Source organism: Hordeum vulgare, chromosome 6H, assembly GCF_904849725.1.
Source record: "Hordeum vulgare subsp. vulgare chromosome 6H, MorexV3_pseudomolecules_assembly, whole genome shotgun sequence".
Taxonomy (NCBI): domain Eukaryota; kingdom Viridiplantae; phylum Streptophyta; class Magnoliopsida; order Poales; family Poaceae; genus Hordeum; species Hordeum vulgare.
In genome coordinates this window covers 16,650,209-16,670,084 of record NC_058523.1, presented here as the reverse complement: position 1 = coordinate 16,670,084, position 19,876 = coordinate 16,650,209, and the positions used below count along the sequence as shown (strand labels likewise).

The 19,876-nt window shown below is 40.8% G+C and overlaps 2 protein-coding genes and 1 non-coding gene across 3 annotated transcripts; all 3 read right to left on the bottom strand.

The window, feature by feature from the left end:
* Positions 1 to 6,331: 6,331 nt before the first annotated feature.
* TRNAV-AAC lies at positions 6,332 to 6,405 on the bottom strand. The gene has a single exon. It is a non-coding gene; the product is annotated as a tRNA-Val (tRNA).
* A 1,271-nt stretch (positions 6,406 to 7,676) lies between these two features.
* LOC123404188 lies at positions 7,677 to 11,715 on the bottom strand. The gene is made up of 9 exons (XM_045098104.1): positions 11,489 to 11,715; positions 10,655 to 10,741; positions 10,510 to 10,568; positions 9,926 to 10,021; positions 9,724 to 9,804; positions 9,229 to 9,291; positions 8,971 to 9,144; positions 8,563 to 8,658; positions 7,677 to 8,177 (listed from the first exon to the last, which is right to left on the bottom strand). Exons 1-9 carry the CDS (start codon positions 11,661 to 11,663, stop codon positions 8,109 to 8,111), a joined length of 900 nt encoding a protein of 299 aa, XP_044954039.1. The 5' UTR covers positions 11,664 to 11,715; the 3' UTR covers positions 7,677 to 8,108.
* Positions 11,716 to 12,442: 727 nt separating this feature from the next.
* On the bottom strand, positions 12,443 to 16,026 carry LOC123404919 (receptor-like protein EIX2). The gene is made up of 3 exons (XM_045098830.1): positions 13,779 to 16,026; positions 13,164 to 13,703; positions 12,443 to 12,621 (listed from the first exon to the last, which is right to left on the bottom strand). The coding sequence occupies exons 1-3, from the start codon at positions 16,024 to 16,026 to the stop codon at positions 12,443 to 12,445; spliced, it is 2,967 nt and encodes a 988-aa protein (XP_044954765.1).
* Positions 16,027 to 19,876: the final 3,850 nt, after the last annotated feature.

Here is a 19,876-nt window from a genome sequence, read left to right as displayed (position 1 = left end):
CATATGTTTGCTAACTAATGTGTTTTTGAGAATGACCTTTTCGGAAAAATGAATCGTGTGCTGAATATAGAACATTTCTAATACCATCGACATAAAATTTTATTAGTATGACGTGCATTTGATTCATGTGATTTTCCGAATGTTTGTTTTTGAATGTTTGTTTTTGACAAATGGTGAGCGACTCTTACACGATCGTTATACAAGCAAACATCACCATAAGGGTATCTTATCCATTAAGTAAAATGGGAAAAATTCAGCATGCGTAAACAATGGGGAGATGTTCAAGTTCGCACAGACAAAAAATAACTCAAAAATTATGGAGGCATAATAGTGGCGCGGAGCTGTTACACGTGTTATGTACCTACTGGGCCGGTTTTAGTGTCGCGTGAGTAGGTGGGCTGGTGGGTGATTAATAATGTTTCGATGGGCCCACGTGAACCTGTATATAGCTTCCCATTTTATTTATTTATTTTATAATTTGATTTTGAGGTTCCCTCAAAACAAAACAAAACTTTGACGGTGAGCAACTTTTCTATGTCGCTAAGCTATGTGTGCAACGGGTCTGCATGGATGGTCTGGAGGAAGTCAAATTAGGGTAAGCTGATCTCCACCTGATCTTTCACTTCAGGCATATTTTTGTGCTAGAGCTAGGGAAAGTTGTGTCTGGTGGAGATATCGCTGTTGTAGAAACGGTCGTTGTTTCAATCCTTGAGGCTCGCCTGGACCGCGAAAATATCATTTCTTCAGAACCCACAACTGGCGTCTGGCGTCATGGGTGAAGAGCACTCACGCGAGTGGCATCACCTTGAAGGTGCTGCGCTACATGGAGACGAGATTGGATCATACAACGATGCTAGTGAGGCTGTTGTTGATTCAAACGATATGCCTCCTAAGGGTATGAGCGATGCAACCGTCAGAAATGATGGAGATGCAGAAGGCATGTTCGTATCCAACTCAAAAGGTTCCTGCTGGACTAGAAGGTAATCACGTAGATAAGTTCTCTTAGTAATGTATTTTTCTGGCTCGTAGATAATAGCTTGTTTTGGAAACATTTAGCCATCCATCCAAAATGGTCGGAGTACTTGGATGAGGATTGAATATCTATTATTTTTTAGAGTGTGCAACCAGAAAATGCTCTACTCTCTGACAGAACTTACTAAATGCGTGTGCAACATGTTGATGAACTTAGTCAAATCACTGTGCCTACTACGCTATGAACATGTCTGACCGTTTGATGGCGACTCGTGCGAGCTACACTGTACATAGCCCTCTACATGAGCTGTCACTGTTGATTTAATAGCAATACGGTAGATTGGAAAATGCTTGTCGCTTAAATACATCATATACATGCATGCGTGGCGTTGATCAATAAAATGAGCTACGGCACATATACCGGCCACCAGGTAGCTCGGCCACCAAACGGCATTTCCGATATATCAAGCCATGCATGTACTGTTCAGTTACATCAATTTGAGGTTGCTTACGGTATATCAGGCCATGCATCATCGCCTTTATTCCACACATACCTACTATACAAATATATTGATAATTCAATTCGGAGCTCAGGGCTCATCTACACCCGATGAATAACAAAATAAAAATAAATAGTGAAAGAATTCCAAAACCTTTTTGCATGTAAGATATTTCAGTGCAGCAGGTGTGTGCAAAAATTTCATTGGCAAACGACATTCGAGGAGCCCGCACCAAAAGGACAAAATCTGCAATGAACAATGTATTTTAAAACTTCCTCACATACCCGGAATTTGACTTTTTTCCCACGACCTCCTAGAATATCCAAACTTCACAAAAAATTGCACGGGCATCACGCATTCGACCATCTTGCACCACAAAAATATCAGATTTTTTGATTTTTTTTCCTGTTTTGAACGATTTTACTGTTCACATCCGGGAGCATCTGCACCGGGTATAGAAACGCCGTAGAATTATGTTACTACTCACAAAATATTAATTTTGTTGTGTTATCAAATTGTCTCTGCTTCAGTACCCCAACTACATCTGGCAAAAATTTGAACTTTCATATTTTTTGTTAGAATGAGAGGTATAATACCCTTGGAGATCTCTGAACTTGGAGACCACCCTCATGCTTAATTTTTTCACAAAATCCTCATGCTTTATGAACAGTTTTGAAAACAATTTTTATTTGTATTAATAAACGAGAATCGTATATTTGACATCATTTACATTCGGCTCTTCCAAATTATGCATGTGATATGACGCGTGCTACCAATGCACTTCGTTTCTTGTAGAACGTTTTCCTAAAATCCGTAGGGTTTAAAACTAATTTGGAAAATGACCTGTTTTTAACTGAAATGTATCTTCTCTCTATTTTTCAAACAGTTTGCTGGAATGCAGTAAACGATAGACCATTGAAAATCAATAGAAAATGTGAAACTTTTTGTCCTCGCGCTATTGTCACCCTGGGTGAGGTATAGTTATTCTTCACGCCTTCTATTTTCATATCAATGCACCGTATTTTTACGTCGTGTAAATTTTGTATTACTTCATATGTAAAAAGAAAACATACGAAAATATAAAATCATCATAAATTGTTTATGTGACATACAATTATGAACACTAAAAATACAGTGTACAATATACATAAAATGCAAATTTTTCCTATAGTATGACCTATATTATTGTTTTCTTATGTCAAATTTTACGTAATAAATTAATATGAATGTAAATATTCGTATTATGAATGTAATTTATATATCTTATTCTTCATCCTGGTTGATGAATAGTGTATATATATATATATATATATATATATATATGTGTGTGTGTGTGTAAAATGTTTTTAGTGTATATTGTACACTAAACAGAGAGAAGATATAAAAATAGTGCAAAATACCCTAAACCCATATATATATATATATATATTGTACAAAATACCCTGAGTGAGAAATAGTTATTCTTCACCCCCTCTATTTCAACATTATCTTATTTTAAACGTAAGAAGAGACCTAAAAAAATATAATCAACATAAAAATATTTTATGTCACGTAAAATTCCGAACATATAAAAATAGTGCAAAAAAAATAAATTCAATTTTTTCTGGTGTCCTAACGTATATTTTTGTTTTTACTTTAATGAAATTTTACGTAGTGATTCAATATAAATATAACTATTTGTATTTTAAATGTAATTTGTTTATAAATTGATCGTAAGATTATTTCGGGTGAAGAATAAACTATTATGCATCCTGGATGATGAATAGAGTTTCTCTATATGTGTGTGTGTGTGTGTGTGTGTTAAAATCTCATGAATGAATAAAATTGTGGATTTGAAATATGTTTGCGAGTTCGAAAAAAGTTCACCAATATGAGAAACGTTCATGGGTTTAAGAAAAGTTCACAAGTTGAAAATATGTCTAAGTATTTGAAAAAAGTTGATGAATTGAAAAATCTCACGGGGTTTAAATAGTTTTGGGGAGTTTGACAAAATTTCACGAATATGAGAAAGGGTCTATGAATTCTAAAAAGGTTAACAAGTTGAAAAAATAACCATGAATCTGAAAAATAAATTCACAAATTTAAGAAAATTTTATGAATTTTAAAAAATGTTCATGGAGGTAAATTATCGTTCATAATTTTAAAATTTTAACGATTTTTTTTCATAATTTTTAAAAAATTCCATGAATTTGAAAAAGAAAAATAAACCAAATAAAAACTTCTAGAGGATTCACAAAATCAGTAAAAAAAAAACTGCATGCACCGGTCGAACTAGTTTCTTTTTTAGAAAAACAACGCGCTTTATTTCATGTCTCAATGTTTAAGGGAATAGAAAGATGATCCCAAGTAGTGTACATGACGTGCATATAGTGTGAAAAAACGAAAGAAAACTGAATGGGCCAAGCCCCAGAACGAACAGGAGGTGTGCGCTGGTTTGTAGAATGAACTTTAACAGGCGGTTAAGGCGCCATATAGAATTTAGGGGTGCGAACTAATCCAGTGACAGTGTTGTCGGAGCCGGGCATTCAAAGATGTCCCCTAAATGTCCATCCAGGTCCGGGCAACTTATAATTCAAATGTGCCCGACCAAATATCACGCATCATATCATGTATTGTTGAATAACATTGATTTGAGGTTACTTATGGTGTATGAAGCCATGCATGCACGTCTTCAATCTATGCACAACCGGTCGCAGAATATTGTAATGTATGTCACATCGATCTGTCTGTGTTTCAATGTCTGAATCATATCCTGTAACTTTTTAATTACGTGCATTTTGTAGAATGAGAATGTAGTAAATCGTTGAAAAGCCATGGAGAAGTAGATCATATTACATATAAAATGTGATAGCAACATCCTTATGGTTTCTATTTGCAAAAAAAAGACGTCCTTATGGTTTCAGAGTAGATTTGAACACACTGCATTTTTCAAACTTCAAAAGGAAAATCATTTTTTGTCTTCTTTTAAACAGTTTACCAAAATGGTGCAAATTAGCTACTTAGTCATGTAGAAAGGTTTTCTGAAATTCACTATTGTTACAGAAGTAATTTGACAAATGGTCCATTTTTTACGAAAAAGAACATAATTTTGGATTCATTTTCAAACAGCTTTTCGTATGCATAACAAGACACAATATTGAAATGTTATGGAAAATGCGGAACTTTTGGTATACAACCCTTCCCCAAATTCCTAGCAGTTTAACAAATTTCAAGAACGATGAAAACTTATTCAAACACAAAATTTTGGAGAAGTATCTTGGAATATATTAAATTATATACATTTGGAGACCAATGAAAATGCGGGAAAAGAATCATATAGAACAATTTCTCAAATTCCCTACCGTTTAAATGTAACTTTCGAAATGGCGAGATCAGATGTGCCGTTTTTCCGTCCGAAAACATAGTAGCGGAACCGCACTGTGTGCGGCTTTTAACCACGGGCTTGTCAGATCTAAACTTTACTCACCAAGTGGCCAGCTTGGTAAGCTATCAACAAAAAGCTGCAATCAAGATCTGAATTTTACTCTATTTTTTGATACTGTTTTTTCTAGCAACTTGTGAACTATGAGAACTTGGCTTGCATGAGGTAGTTAATAGGGGAGTGATGGAGGATCCCTCGGGTTCACTTACTATGGGGATAATTGTGAGTTCTCATGGTGCAAGAGTGGAGTTTAGTACTACAACGAAGTTAGCTATGGCCGCCTCCTGGTTCATCCGGTGGCAGCGAAGACGGCTTGTGCATGGGGAGAAGATCCAATCCACATATAGATCTGCACAAGCTTTTATGGTGTTAGAAACAAATTTCACAAGAGCAACATCTAGCAAACTCCCGATGCATAAAATTGAAAACCAAACCATGGGGTTGTGAAAAAATAATAATGACGCATCGTTTCAGGACGAAACCATGCCGGTGTCGGGGGCTACTGGTGAAGTGGCGAGATATGAATGGGGAATATTTTAGCTGCAGTCACTTGCTTCTTAATCACCACATGTTGTCAAAATGTGGACTTAGCATAACTATTAGTACCTTTTGGGAATGGAATTATATTGGCCGCAATTTTTGGAAGCAACACGTTGGAGCTTGAATCAGACAGCTCGTATGCTAGTAACTTACTATAGCTTTCCCTAACTATAATTATTTAGGTACATGTGAAATACACCTATAGTGGTTATGCAATGGGGCTACTGGTGAAGTTTCCTGTCTTGTCCATTTTGGGAACGAGGATTTACATGCTTGGAAATTTCTTTTAAAGCAACCGGAGAGTGGAGTTGCATATAATTAATTAGTCAGAGCAGCTGTCAGCAACGGAAAAAAAAATGATGTATAATGATTTGGTACTGGTAGTAATGTAAAAATTGTTGGAATTCTATAATGCAAATGTAACAAGGTTCATGTATGTGCCTATGGAATAAATCCTGAATTGCGGTGCCCATCCGGGTCCAAGTTTGATCTGAACTCTGAAGGAGAAGTACCAATGTGCGACGGCAAAGAATAGGGGGAGAAGAGGACCTGGCGATCTCGAGGCCGGTGATGAGGGCGGAGATGGAGATATCCAGCTTCAAATCCACCGGACTGGCTGTGCCCCGCGTCTAATCTCTTCTTCGAATGGTTCCTGCCGAACCCTTGCATACTTATCTGCACTTACATGGTGTCCATCTTGGTTCCAAACAGTGTTCAGCTAGCTCTAAGATGGAGAAGAAGGTGATGATGGTGCTCACTCCGATGACGTGCTGGAAGTTGCTGGAGAGTGAAAAACGAAGAGATTGGTCGATGATCCAGTTCGTCAGATGTGAGTTCATTCAGAGAAGAACAAAAAAAATATAGGCCGAAGAAGAATAATTAAAAAAAACACAAAATATGGCTTCACCCGGGTTCGAACCGGAGACCTTCAGTGTGTTAGACTGACGTGATAACCAACTACACCACGAAACCTCTTCTGTGCTAATTTTTACATAGATTATAATTGTTTACCATTACCTCGTGCAGACATAGATTTTATTTGTGTACGATTCATATTTGTGAGACTTGTGGTTTGACATATATAAATATGAATGGTAGGGTACCTCAAATCTCACCAAGAATAATGCATTGATCTATCAAACTAGGTTTTGTGAGAATGGCAATATGAATGGTTTGAGTTAATGGTAGGGCCTTCAGGTCCTTTTATAGGCCACTCTTGTTCTCCATCAAGTTTCCTATCTTCTCTACTGTGTGATACGAACCAAATCTCCTACCGGTACTAGGAGTATATCTCTTGTAAATATATGATCTCAGAGATAGCGTGCATATCCTTATCTCTTGCGAGCACCTACCTTTGTATGATGTATTGCAGGCCCTATCCCTTTGTGGTCCCAACTCCCAAAGCACACTTTGTCGAATTTAATTTTTCCACACTCATAGGACTTGTCCAGAAATTAACTGAAACAACCGGATCTGGATATGCATTGACTCATCCTCAATTCCAATCCTTATTTTGATATACCAATGTTTTAGTAGAGACCGATTAACTTGAACATCCACCTAGAATAAGAAGTTACACTGCACCACAATTGAACAAATAGGCCATGTCTTGAATGGTTAGTCTTGAGGATAGCCAATTTTTTTTCTCAACCACCGGCGAGTCCATAAAGAACTCACGATGTTATTCCACTTCGACGGTGGCTCTATCCAATGTTGGGAGTTCAGTTTCCACACTTGACCTCACTAAGATGGTTTGATTACATCACCACCCCCACCACCCCCATCAAAAAATATATTTGGTCTGCTTACAAGATTTCCATGAAATAGCGCCACTTCCAAGATGTGTATGAAGCCAATTCGACAAATAGTTCCCTTTAGATTGTGTATCCCTTTTATTTAGAGCACATCAGTGACATCTCCGGGTCCCATTCCCGGCTACACCAAGGTGGGGACTCGAGGGGATATAAGGAAGCATCATGGGATATTTTCCACTTAAATCATGAGATTGCTTAATGGGATCCCCGAATCCCGATGGATAGCTACCAAACTAACGGTCATAGCCCGCATGTATAAATAGAAGGCAAAACCTCAACATCACGCTGATAGCAAAATTGCCATCTTTACTCAACTTGTGCTTTGGATAACAGCAGGTGCACCATTGTACATGCTGGTACAAGGCTCTTTCAATATTGTTTCTCTTTGAAAACAAGAGTTACCCAGTCAATTAGAGGACAACCGAGCAATTCAGCAGAAATAGTGCATGCCAATATTAACAAGCTTAGCTCATCATTTTGGTAAGTAGAGTACGATAATATTTACAGTTAATTGTCATGGCAAAAGAATGAGTTTAACATTTACAGCGCCATATATATTGCAAATGCAGATTACAAGAACATAAAAATTGAAAGAAAGAAATATCGCTGTTGTTTGTGTTCATGAATTTGTAAATAATTGGATCACTGCACTTCAGCTTCAGAACTGATGCAAGACTTCCCGGAAGACTAGTGGATGGAAATCCACACATTTTGTTCAGATCTGTGATTAGATTGTCATGGGGGGCAATGACTCTGATGCGGAAATGTTGAATCTCTTTCCTTTTGGATCCTTCTCCTATATTCATATATTCTATACATCAACAAGAAGATGAACGTGTGTTCCGATCATGTGTCTTTGCTTTAGCCCTTTGACATACGTTCAGCAAACCATGTTTTCCAGTCGGTAACGTTTTCATCGCCATTTGCCACCTGAAGTAACACGGAAGATAAGAAACTGGGCATAAACCATTTCCTCGCACCGCGGACGAGTGAACAAGGTTCAGACATGTATAATTTATACCTCAACCAAGCTGGGGAATTGCCCAAAGCCTATTTCAAACATATTAGTTCAAATTATTAAACTATGATACCATGTACTGATGCATTTTTGACACATTTTGAAGTTGTGGATGTGATTTGTGGCATTATCTAATGTCGCTGACATTTGGATTGTGCTTGTGAACTTTGGCGCCCGCATTCGTAGAATCCTAGATCAGGCGTTGGGTTCATAGAACACTACTTTCGTCATATATAGCAGTGTATTGGAAATGAATAATGTTCAGGCTCGTACATGAGCCTTGCTTGAGCTACTTACCTCGAATATGAGTGTTGTCTGGGGAATGGCATCCAGGGCCTCCACACAAATTGTAGCAGCATCCTCTCTGCTTATTTTCCCCTTGGCTGCTATACCCTGCGTATTTCATGGACCATATAAAAAGATACTCTTGCGTCAAAAAAGAAGAAGAAGAGAAATATAATTGCCTATATTTACTATGTCTATGTTATGTGCAAATTACTTTCTTTTTGCAAGAAATTTGCAAATTACATGATACGTCCAATGAAGGAACCTAGTAGATTAATCTTACATGACAAATACCATGTTGTCAGTGTGCCTTGCCTGGCTGTGTGGTTTATTGTATAGCTTTAGCTTTACTCACTGAAAGTTATTGGTCTAAATTATGCAACATTATTGGAGAGATAATGTAGCGTTGTGTGCTGGTACCTCTGTAAAATTGAACCCCTTCTCACCACCGGGAGTGGTCTCCAGAGAAGCACACCTGATTATCGTAGATGGGATGCCAGATGCAAGGACCACCTCTTCGTCTCGCTCTGCTAGCTTCCTCAGCTTGCTGTTCATGATAGCTTGGAGCCCACCGCTATTTCTGTAGACAGATAGCTGCATTTTTATCAAGATCTTGTATGGTAATGACTAAAAACTAGGCTGAACTGGGTAACACAAGGTTACAAGAGAGAATTAAACCTGGGATAGCAGGACAATGTGTTCGACACCTTTGAGGTCAATCTGGTTAGAAAAGAAGCCATCCTGTTGAAAATTTGCGATAGAAGGTTAAGGCAATCAAGGCTTTATTGGCAGAAGGGAACTTCTTTTTGCCGCAAGGAAAAGAAGTCTTGAAACAGTTCTGATGTAAGTATTGAATGCACAACTAAATTACACAGATAAACATTGAAGAAATCAATCCATAAGTGCCACCAGATACGCTGTACAACTTTCGATTCTCATTCGTTTACATGGATGAACCTCATGCCACACAGGAATCTTGAAACACAAGAGCATGTCTCAATAACGTCAAAAGGTGGGGAAGACACAAAATATGGTGATGTACTGACATCAAGCGATGAGTTGGAGTATATGCGACAAGAAATCAATAATTGTGAAAAGAACGGAAATAGTAGAATTTGTGCCACAGAACACTTTCATAAATGAATAAACAAAGAACATTGAGTTGAAACGTACGTCGGTTGGACAAATTACTGCACGAACACCTCTTAATGTTTTCTTTGTGAAGGACTTATCTTCGATGTTGCCAACCATGCACTACAAGCAAACCAAAATGAGGAAAGTTAAAACAAGTCACTATATTTATCCGAGAAAATTGGACGAATAAATCATACAACGAATAACCAGAATTTTCGAGGTGAGAATTCCAAATTATCACCTCTACGTAAGTTCCAAAAGCCTCTCCAGTTGATCGTTTGTCCTTCACTAATGCTTTTATTCTGGCCCTTTTCAGAATTAGTGACAACATCACCATCTGAAAATACAAGCAAATCAAAGTTTAGGAATTGCGGAAATTTAATCAAGTTGTACACACGCAATTTAGACAGTGTGATAGGCGGTCTGATATTCACGGAGAAACTAAAGAAATGGCAACAAAATCCTGCAATTTAATAATGGGAAAAATATGAATGCGACATCTGAGGATATATGGATACCAGTTGAGTCTTTCTGAAATGATTTGAATATCCTAGAGTAGTTTCCAAAAAAGCACTTGCAGAAAGATCTTGGTAGAATTAAAAGTTTACATTATGGAGAAAATCTTGTTTAAGTGTCAAAATATTGCCTTAAGGGACTGATACTTTGGCGTTGGATGCACATGTCAGTAAAAATAGAATATATGGTTGAGCTCATAGCACATGAATACAGAAGAAATTGGGTATAGTGATTAGTGCCATACTGAACCTAGGATGGAATAGCATTTTCTGCACCGAATGTAAACAGGACTTGAAGAACAAATCAAACCTGTCCAATCTCGCTATCGCCATTGGTAACTAGCACGGCATCTCGAGGGTCCTCGATATCTATTCTCATCCAAAAATGTGCCAACAAATAAGATATTATGACAACAGAACAGTATACATCTTTTGGACTTTTTTTGTCTATGCACCTGAAGACTCATCCTCCTCGCCCTCGGCACCCCCATCCTTGGGAAGCAAATCGGGTGCTCCATACCACTTCCTCAACTTTGGACCGCCTGTACAAAAAGATTTCAGAGAATACAACCTGGTAGCCAATAGCACAAGACTTGAACAAATAGACTTGATCCAACAAAATTTAATATTCAGCTTACCTCGTAATGGAATCATACATCTATCAGTGCAATCATACATGTATTTGTGCATGAAATTGATTTACTTGTTTAGCATGGGATTACCATTTGATGGAATGTAGTTAAGCATTATATGCCTAAAGAAACTGGTCGATTATCAATGGAATACAATATGCTTTGCATGCTATTGGAAGACTACTGAGGTACATTGATAGTTGGAAGGAAAATAGATCATGGATTAGGGTACAGACCTAACAGCGACATACATGATTAGTGGAATTTAGACAGGATCATGATGATTTTTCAGTGTGAGTACAAAGATAGAATCCTTTCACATATGAACTATATCGTGGTTGGTACTTTAATCTGAATTCTGGGCTCTATCCCGAAACTAGTTTAAACCTGAGAATCTTATCTATATATCTAAGAGACAACTCTGTGGAAATGAAGTATAAAAATGTCCCTACCCCCTTAGCCTCAGGTATGCAACTGAGAGCAGCCCCACGGATAGACCACAAACATATTCCCAACTGAGAATCTTATCAAGTGTAAAAAGTTGATTCTTAGTGCACAAGAACGCTGAACATTCTCTCTAGAGCCGACGACGTAAATCCGGAGATGCAAGCAGCAAGGAACGCGCGGCAACGAGATAGATTTTAGACTAGACGTTACCCTCGATGTAGTCGAGGATGCGGTCGGTGAAGCTGGCGTCGTCCCTGCTCTTGGACCGCGCGACGGCGAGCCTTCTCGGCGAGAAGAACGAGGGCCTCGCGCGCGATGGACGGAGCGGAGGAGGAGGACGCGCCGGCTGCGGCGTGGACGGCGCGAGCAGGGGTGGGGCCCGCATCTGTGGAGCCGCCGGCGGCGGGTTTCGCGCGCGTCCGTGAGTGACTGGTTGGTTTTGCGGCGAGCAGGAGGATAAGGGAGATTGCACGGGCAGAAAGCCGCGAAACTCTTGGTCCAGAGGAAGGACTGGCTCCTGGGCCGGGTTGGGCCGCCAAACTCTTGGTCGAGAGAGAAAGGACTGGCACTTTGGGCCGGGTTGGGCCGCGAAACCAGGAGAACCTGGCCGGGTGAACTATGTTAATGTAAGTTTCATAACTTATTCACCAGCGATCAGAGTGGCGCAGCGGAAGCGTGGTGGGCCCATAACCCACAGGTTCCAAGATCGAAAATTGGCTCTGATAAATTTGCAAATTCCATCTTTTTTGCTGGTTATTTATCCTCGATTTGCTCAAGCATCGGCCCTAAATTTTAAAAATGGAAAATATTAATGGATGGAGTGTTGTTCCGGAAGAGCAGGAGCAAAAGCAGAGCCCTTCTCGACCCAGGCTCGTTTGGTTTGGTGCACAAAGTTATCAGAACCGACCATAGTTATTATCTCTGTTGTGCATAATGCTAGCATTTTCGAGACAGCGTGTCAAAAGCAAACCTGAACATGTTTTGGCTTTATGGTTCTTCTAGATAAAGTTCGAGCAGAGGCAGACAACTGACACAGTCATTACCACAGGGAAGATAAAGTTCGAGAATTATCCTAGATGGCTGAAAGTGTGTCGTAATCAAGCGAGCTGTCTATGCCATGTGTAAATCAAACATGAGAACATGATTACAAAAACCATCCGACAGTTAAATGCAGGAGTAGCAAACAAAGCAGAGACCACCTTCCATTGTATTGTCTGGGTTCTTCTCAACTACTGCTCTTGCAGAATCGAACATCTTCGAGGCCAGAAAAAATAAATCAAAATCAGCTCCATCACCTGACATGTTATCATCATCCTTGCCATCACCGGCTTCATCCTCCTTATCTTTGCCATTTGAGTTTTGCCCGAGGTATCAGTATTTACCATGGGGTAAAAGCTCATTGAAAAATGACCGTAAATAAACTATTATAAAAGGAAAAGCACCAACAACAGAAATCACATACAAAACACATCATATAAAATTATATACAAACGTCTGTCGATGAACGCACCTACAATTCATACATGTGCATGATTAGTTCGAGTACAATGCACCTAGGATACATACGTGCGCGTGACTTGTTCCAGTACATACACGGGAATATAGATTGATACATTCATGATAAATCTCCAGAGTATATCAAATTACATTTCTACAGCAAGCCAACAAGCAATGCTGGTTCTAGTACAACACAAAAAACAGCATACCAATCTCAATCGATGGCATGCACCTTGAATACATATATATCCTGACTAGGTCTAGTACAATACTCGAACATCCATTGGTACATTCATGAAAAATCTCCAAAGCGTTTATTAAAGTACATGAGAGCAAACAAAGAGCCAGTGCTGGTGATCTCATCTCAGCTTCTACCCATTAATTCTACCTCTAAAGGAAGCCCAGGTAACAGCCACTTGCACATAAACATGGTCATACAAATTGTCGCACAGCGAGTACCAAGCAGCTCTCCATCTCCTCTTGAACAAGAAGGTGCAAAAGACCACCCACAGACCCATCACATATCCAGACCCGGTGGCGAGGGAAAACGAAACCATGTCGCTCATTGCATCCCCCTTGCGCTCTCTGGTAGTTGGAACTTGCTCGGGATGTGAACAATTCCATGAGAGAGGAGAACCGCAAAGGCCCGGGTTGCCGATATAAATAGATGCCGGGTCTTCGAGTGTTTGCAGTTGATTTCCTGTTGGTATCTTTCCTCTCAGATTGTTGTAGGACAGGTTCAAGCGACTCAGTGACATGAGAGCCGATAAGCCAGCAGGTATTTCACCAGACAAATCATTGTGTGATAGGTCAAGCGACTCCACTTGAATTAAGGCACCAACATTCTCAGGGATTTTTACAACGAAGTTGTTCCACGATAAGTTCAGGCTCTTCAATTCTACCAGAGTGGTGATTTCTTCAGGAATCTCTCCGGTAAGACTATTACAAGATAAGTCAAGATTCACCATATATATGATTTCTCCTGTATATAGTCTCTCTTGACCTTTTGTGAGCACTGTGAAATTCTCACTGTAGACAACTAGTACATTGTCATTAACCCCAGATATATAATTGAAGGCATACTGAAGATTATCAGAGTTACCTCTTGTTTGTGTCATGCCTGTGCAATTACCAATAGATCTCGGTATGCTCCCTGATATATTGTTGTATGCCAGGTCCAAATATTGGAGATTAACAAGCTTCGTAAGCTCGACTGGAATGTGACCATGAAACATATTGGATCTCAGTCGTAAGAATGACAAAGACAGTAGCTTCTCCCCAATCCATGCTGGTAAAGTCCCATAGAACTGATTATTGCTGAGATCAAGAAACATGAGTCGTGTACATTTCTGCAGCAGCAAAGGAAATGCGCCCGAGAGGTTGTTGTTTCTTAAGCTTAGATTAGTGATACTAAGACCTGCCATGCTTGTGCTGGACTCGTTGACTAGGCAATCAGTAATTGACCCATTGAGATTATTTCTTGATAGATCTAGCAGCTGCAATGATTGCAACTTGCACAAAGAAGATGGAATGACGCCAGAGATCATATTATTGTATAGAAGAAGTGTTTCAAGTCTTGGTGCTCCAAAGTCTAATGGTAGTGGGCCAACTAAGTTGTTCTGACTGAGATCCAGGCCGGTTATATTGATGGGAAGCTTAGGTATTGGACCACCAAGCTGGTTAGAACTGAAATCCATTCCTTTTCCCCTCATAAATTCCATTGTTGATGGTAGGACTCCTGTGATCTGATTATTTTGGACATTCAGATACTCTACCGAGGAAGCTGATATCCAAAACCAATCCGGTATCATGTCATTTATGCTTGTGTTTGATATATCAAGACTCCATACGTGTGTTTGCCATCTAAGCCACGTTGGGAATTTAGACCCTAGCTGACAGGAACGAAGGTGAATCTGTTTCAGACTGAAAGGAGGAACCCATTTTGGACTCACTCTGATGGCTATGGAGTTGTCTGACAATACCAATTTCTCTAACATCTCTAGACGTGATAAATGGCCTTCATGGATGACGCCATCCAGGTTATTAGAGTTAAGGGCCAACGTCGTTAGCTGTTTGAGCTCTCCTATCCACACCGGGACATGACCAGTGAGGCTGTTATTAGCGAGATACAGTCGGCTCAGGTTGCTTAATCTTTGTACCGGTATAGATGGCAGGCTTCCAGTCAGATTACTCTCCGCTAGAAACAAGTCTTGTAGTTTATTCCATGAACAATTGGGTAATCGATGGAATAATTCTGTTATACTCCCGTTCATATTGTTCCCGGCGGAAGCCAATTTCTCCAAATTACATAGGTTCTTCATACTGGGAGGTAACATGCCCACAAGGTTATTATATATGAAATCAAGCTCCACAATGGCGGTCATATTACCTATCTCGTCTGGAAACGGGCCATAGAAACCATTTTCCCAGATATATAGGTACTTGAGGCTAGTTAAATCCCAGAACCAGTTGGGCCTGCTACGCTTATGGAACTGGTTATCTGAAAGGTCGAGTGTTTCAAGAGATGTCAGATTTGAGAGCTGAAGAGAATCAGGGCAAGTTCTAAGTTGGCAAGCGGAAAGACCAAGAAATTTCAGAGTTGGAAGCATGTTCACAACCGGAAGCCAGTGAACAATTGTACTGAGGTTCACCTGAGACATATCTAGGTGTTCAAGGGAAGTTAACCGTGACAACCAGCTGATATCAGTGGAATATGTGTCTGAGTAGGACTCAAGATTTAGGTACTGTAAGTTGGAGAGATTACCCAGCTGCGGTGGTATCCTTCCAATGAACAGTGAGCTTGATAGGTCGAGATATCTCAGCTGATGGAGAGAACCCATGAACTCCGGTATTTGTATCTTGTAAAACCCGTTGTCGCTGAGATCGAGATAGCGTAGATGTTGTAAACCAAGCAAGGAGGAGCTTATGTTGCCTGCTAGCGCCTGCCTGTAATCATCAGAGCCTTGGAGATCGAGCTTGACAACATGACCGGTTCTGTTGCTGCAGTAGACGCCCTTCCATCGGCAGCAGTCATCGCCCTTCCATGACGAAAGGAGGTTACAAGGGTCTGATAAGCCTGCCCTGAAGGAAAGAAGGGCAGACCTCTCACCGGCAACACAGCTGGCGGGCGCATCGTTTGGATGCAGGGCAGATGTATCCTCTGTGGTGCCCTTGGCTTGAGTGAACAAGAGCAAGGCTATGGCTATTTGGATGCAGGAGAGCTGGAGCGTGTACATGATTGTTTTTGCCATGAACATGTGGTCTTCTTTTCTCCCGGGTCAGGTATATGTTCTTCCTGAGATAGGAGACCAATGAGGACTTTGGGGCTAAGAATTTCATCGAAGGCGCTGGAGGAGTGGAGCTGAGCGCACTTTTTCCACAACTAGTCGGCTTGAGGGTCCACATAGTACTACTACCTCCGTCACGGTTTAGAAGGCGTGCATGCAAATTCTCTAAGACCTAGGTGGTTATTGATTGGTTGTGAAATGAGTTAAAAAATAGCATTCACACTACGCATGCATATAGAAGTAGTACAACGGAGTACTAATTAGCTGCTAGGAGTAAATGCAACGTGCCTTAATCTTTGTCTATTTTGGAAACGCACGCAAGTCTAACTGTGCCTTTTAAACCGTGACGGAGGGAGTATTTGTTTTCAGATTTGAGACCAATGAGGACTTTGGGTCTTGGAATTTAATGGAAGTCGCTGGATGGTGGAGCATCAATTCAAAACAGTGTGAAGCCAAGTGCAGTTTTTCCACAACTAGTACTTCCAGGACAAGTGTGAAGCTAAGTGCAGTTTTTCCACAGCTAGTATTTGGCTTGAGGGTCCATCTGTACTACTGTCAAGGACTATGAATTATTGGGCATGAAAATTAGGATATGGAGTATATATGTAATCCGAAATGTAAATATTCTAATAAGAATTCTTACAGAACAAGTGGTGAATTCCGTTGGTAAGAGAGATCCCACCATCCCCCATATAGGGCCAATATTCTAATAAGAATTCTTACAGAAGGGCGAACCCAATCCCGTCCATCTCCCTCGTCGGACAAGAAGAAAGGCTACAGCTGAAGCAGGGGAATGTGAAAGGCTGGCGGCGCCGGTGACGAGGATGGAGACGCCGTAGAGCGGATCCGCCGGAAGAACTCTCCACGACACGCCTCCTTCCTGCTCCCCCGCGGCTGCCCTGCCGCCTGGGCTACTCTGCTGGCGCAGGTCGGCGGGCATGTCGGAGTGACCAGAGCAGGCAGCCCACACCGTGGGGGTGAAGATCTGCCTGTGCTGTCTCTTTTTGTTTTACACATAGGGAATGCATTCATATCGGTTACAACTGGCCTTTCTATCCCAAACACATTAAAGATATACTCCCTCCCTTTCTAAATATAAGTGTTCTAACAAAATTCGCTAGGAGATCACACACGAAGCAAATGAATGAATCTACACTTTAAAATATGTCTATATAGTTCCCTCGTGAAATCTCTAGAAAGACTTATATTTACGAACGGAGGGAGTACACATCTGAAATAACAAAAGAAATAAGACGCTATCCCGGTCATCAATTACTAGCATCAGCAACACTCTAACCACCCAAAAACAATATCCAAATTACGAAAAAGTTCTTCAAAACTACGCCTCGAATAAGGAATATAATGCATAAGCATTGTCGTTGTCCGGTCGAAGATCTTGTATTTTCATTCCAGAAAAAGTTTGAATTCATTGAAAAAAAATGTCTTCAACATTCATCAAGGTTATTGTCAAGTACAACCAATAAAGTCAACCTTAGGCTTTCACCCTGAGAATTGATACTTGGTACTTGAGAAACACCATAAAAAAGCAGTCCTCGAGTGTTGTCACCCCTGCTTGCCGAGGAAGATGATGCAAGTAACCAAACACCTCGCACATAGTTTTCTCCGCATTCAATACATCCTTTCACCAAAGCTTCATGACCTCCATCTATGCCTTAGAAATCTTGACTTGGACATGTCTCATGACACAAGCAAAGCTTCGCGTAGCACCCTCTTGAGGCCGTGCTGGTTGATAATATGAGTTCCCATGATCGGAACCTTTTCAATCTAGATATCAAGGGCAACATACAACAATCCGAATAGATCTCCGACATGAAGATCAAAACTCGTCAGCGGTCAGATACAAGAATGTCGACATCCGATAGAAAGACGACTTGGCAAAAGAAGAGTGCTAGTGTCACGCCCAAGATGCGACCCTATCCTCAATTTGGCACGAAGGCCTCGTCAGGGATAGAAGCGCATCTCGTCGTGTCGCAAGAATGGATATCGTTACAAGTACATGTACTGAAAAGATGACATATATATAGAATTGTCTTACACTCGCCACAAGCTACATCAGAGTCACAACAGTACATTATATAAACATCATGAAGAAGAGCAGGGTCCGACTACGGACGAAAACAAACGAGAAAAGAAGAACGACGTCCATCCTTGCTATCCCAGGCTGCCGGCTTGGAACCCATCATAGATCGAAGAAGAAGAAGAAGAAGTAGCAACTCCAAATGTACAATCAACGCGCTCGCGTCAAATAACCTTTACCTCTACCTGCAACTGGTGTTGTAGTAATCTGTGAGCCACAGGGGACTCAGCAATCTCATTTCCAAAGGTATCAAGACTAGCAAAGCTTAATGAGTGAGGCATGGTTAAGTGGTGAGGTTGCAGCAACGGCTAAGCATATATTTGGCGGCTAACTTACGAGTACAAGAATAAAGAGGGGGAAGACCTACGCATAGCAGACGTGAACTACGGATGATCAAATGAATGATCCTGAACACCTACCTACGTCAGACATAACCCCACCGTGTCCTCGATCGGAGAAGGAACTCACGAAAGAGACAGTCACGGTTACGCACACAGTTGGCATATTTTAATTAAGTTAACTTCAAATTATCTAGAACCAGTGTTAAACAAAGTTTCCACGTTGCCACATAACCGCGGGCACGGCTTTTCGAAAGATTTAACCCTGTAGGGGTGCTCCAACTAGTCCATCACAAATTACCACAAGCCGCATAGAAATCCTCGATCACGAAGCTCGCGATCTCGTCGGATTCCCTAGTGGAAAACCTCAACTCTGAGATTACCCAAAGCATCACCGGAATCCCGATGCACAAGATAACTTTTCAAAGGTAAAACTAATCCAGCAAGGCCGCCCGACGTGTCGAGGAACCCGACAGGAGTCGCGTATCTCGTGCTCAGGACACGACGGATGGAAAAGCCTACAGGTACCAAACCTCGAGTTGCCCCGTGGTGGCCCCGCAGTCTGTCCTTTTGGGACCAACACCATCAGCACTGCCCCCCCCCTTTATGTAAAATTACTCCTCGGGTAGCGCTAACTCCCTATGCATTTCAGATTAACAGAATTATTATGTTGGGCAAATGTAGAACCAATGTTGGGCCTTGCCAGACCAGCTTTAATCTAAAACGAATTATCAAGGGGTCCCCATAACAACCCCGATCGTGTTAGGAGCGCTCAATTATGGAACATAACATCGGTAGCCGAAACTAAGGGGGCAAACGTGGAACAAAACACCAGGCTAGAAAGACCGAGCCTTCCACCTTTTACCAAGTATATAGGTGCATTAAATTAAATAGCATTAATATGGTGATATGACAAGGAACCCATGTTTTCACATGGAAGCAACTGCACCTGCAACTAGCAAGGCTAACAACATGGTTAAGCAAGCAATAACATAGCCAATCAGTGGTTTGCTAGGTTGAACAGGTTGAAGGTTTTCATGGCATTGTTGAGAGGCTGATATTTGACATGTGGTAGGCAACGAGACATAATCGATAGAAGCGATAAAACTAGCATGGCAATGATAGTAATGGTATCTGGGGAAATGGTCATCTTGCCTGAGATCCCGCTTGAAAGTAGAATGACTCTGTGAAGCAGACGAACCGACGTAGTCGAACGGGTCCTCACATCCGACATGCTTGCGGAGCTCTATCGAGACGGGGAAAACCGGAAACAAGCATCAACACACGATATTCACCACACGATGCACAACATAAATAATGCATGAGCAGCTGAAAACATGCAAGTCACGGCATGACAATCCACGACAAACAAACACTA

Excerpts from the sequence above, each read along its gene's own strand:
- LOC123404188 (XM_045098104.1), bottom strand. The coding sequence starts at position 11,663 with ATGCGGGCCCCACCCCTGCTCGCGCCGTCCACGCCGCAGCCGGCGCGT. Across the intron at positions 10,742-11,488 it reads CATCCTCGACTACATCGAGG|GCGGTCCAAAGTTGAGGAAG; the intron begins GTAACGTCTAGT and ends CTTTTTGTACAG. Across the intron at positions 10,569-10,654 it reads CGAGGAGGATGAGTCTTCAG|ATATCGAGGACCCTCGAGAT; the intron begins GTGCATAGACAA and ends GGATGAGAATAG.
- LOC123404919 (XM_045098830.1), bottom strand. The coding sequence starts at position 16,026 with ATGGCAAAAACAATCATGTACACGCTCCAGCTCTCCTGCATCCAAATA. Across the intron at positions 13,704-13,778 it reads TTTCACAGTGCTCACAAAAG|AGATTCCTGAAGAAATCACC; the intron begins GTCAAGAGAGAC and ends GTCTTACCGGAG. Across the intron at positions 12,622-13,163 it reads TACCTGGGCTTCCTTTAGAG|ATAAGGAGGATGAAGCCGGT; the intron begins GTAGAATTAATG and ends CAAATGGCAAAG.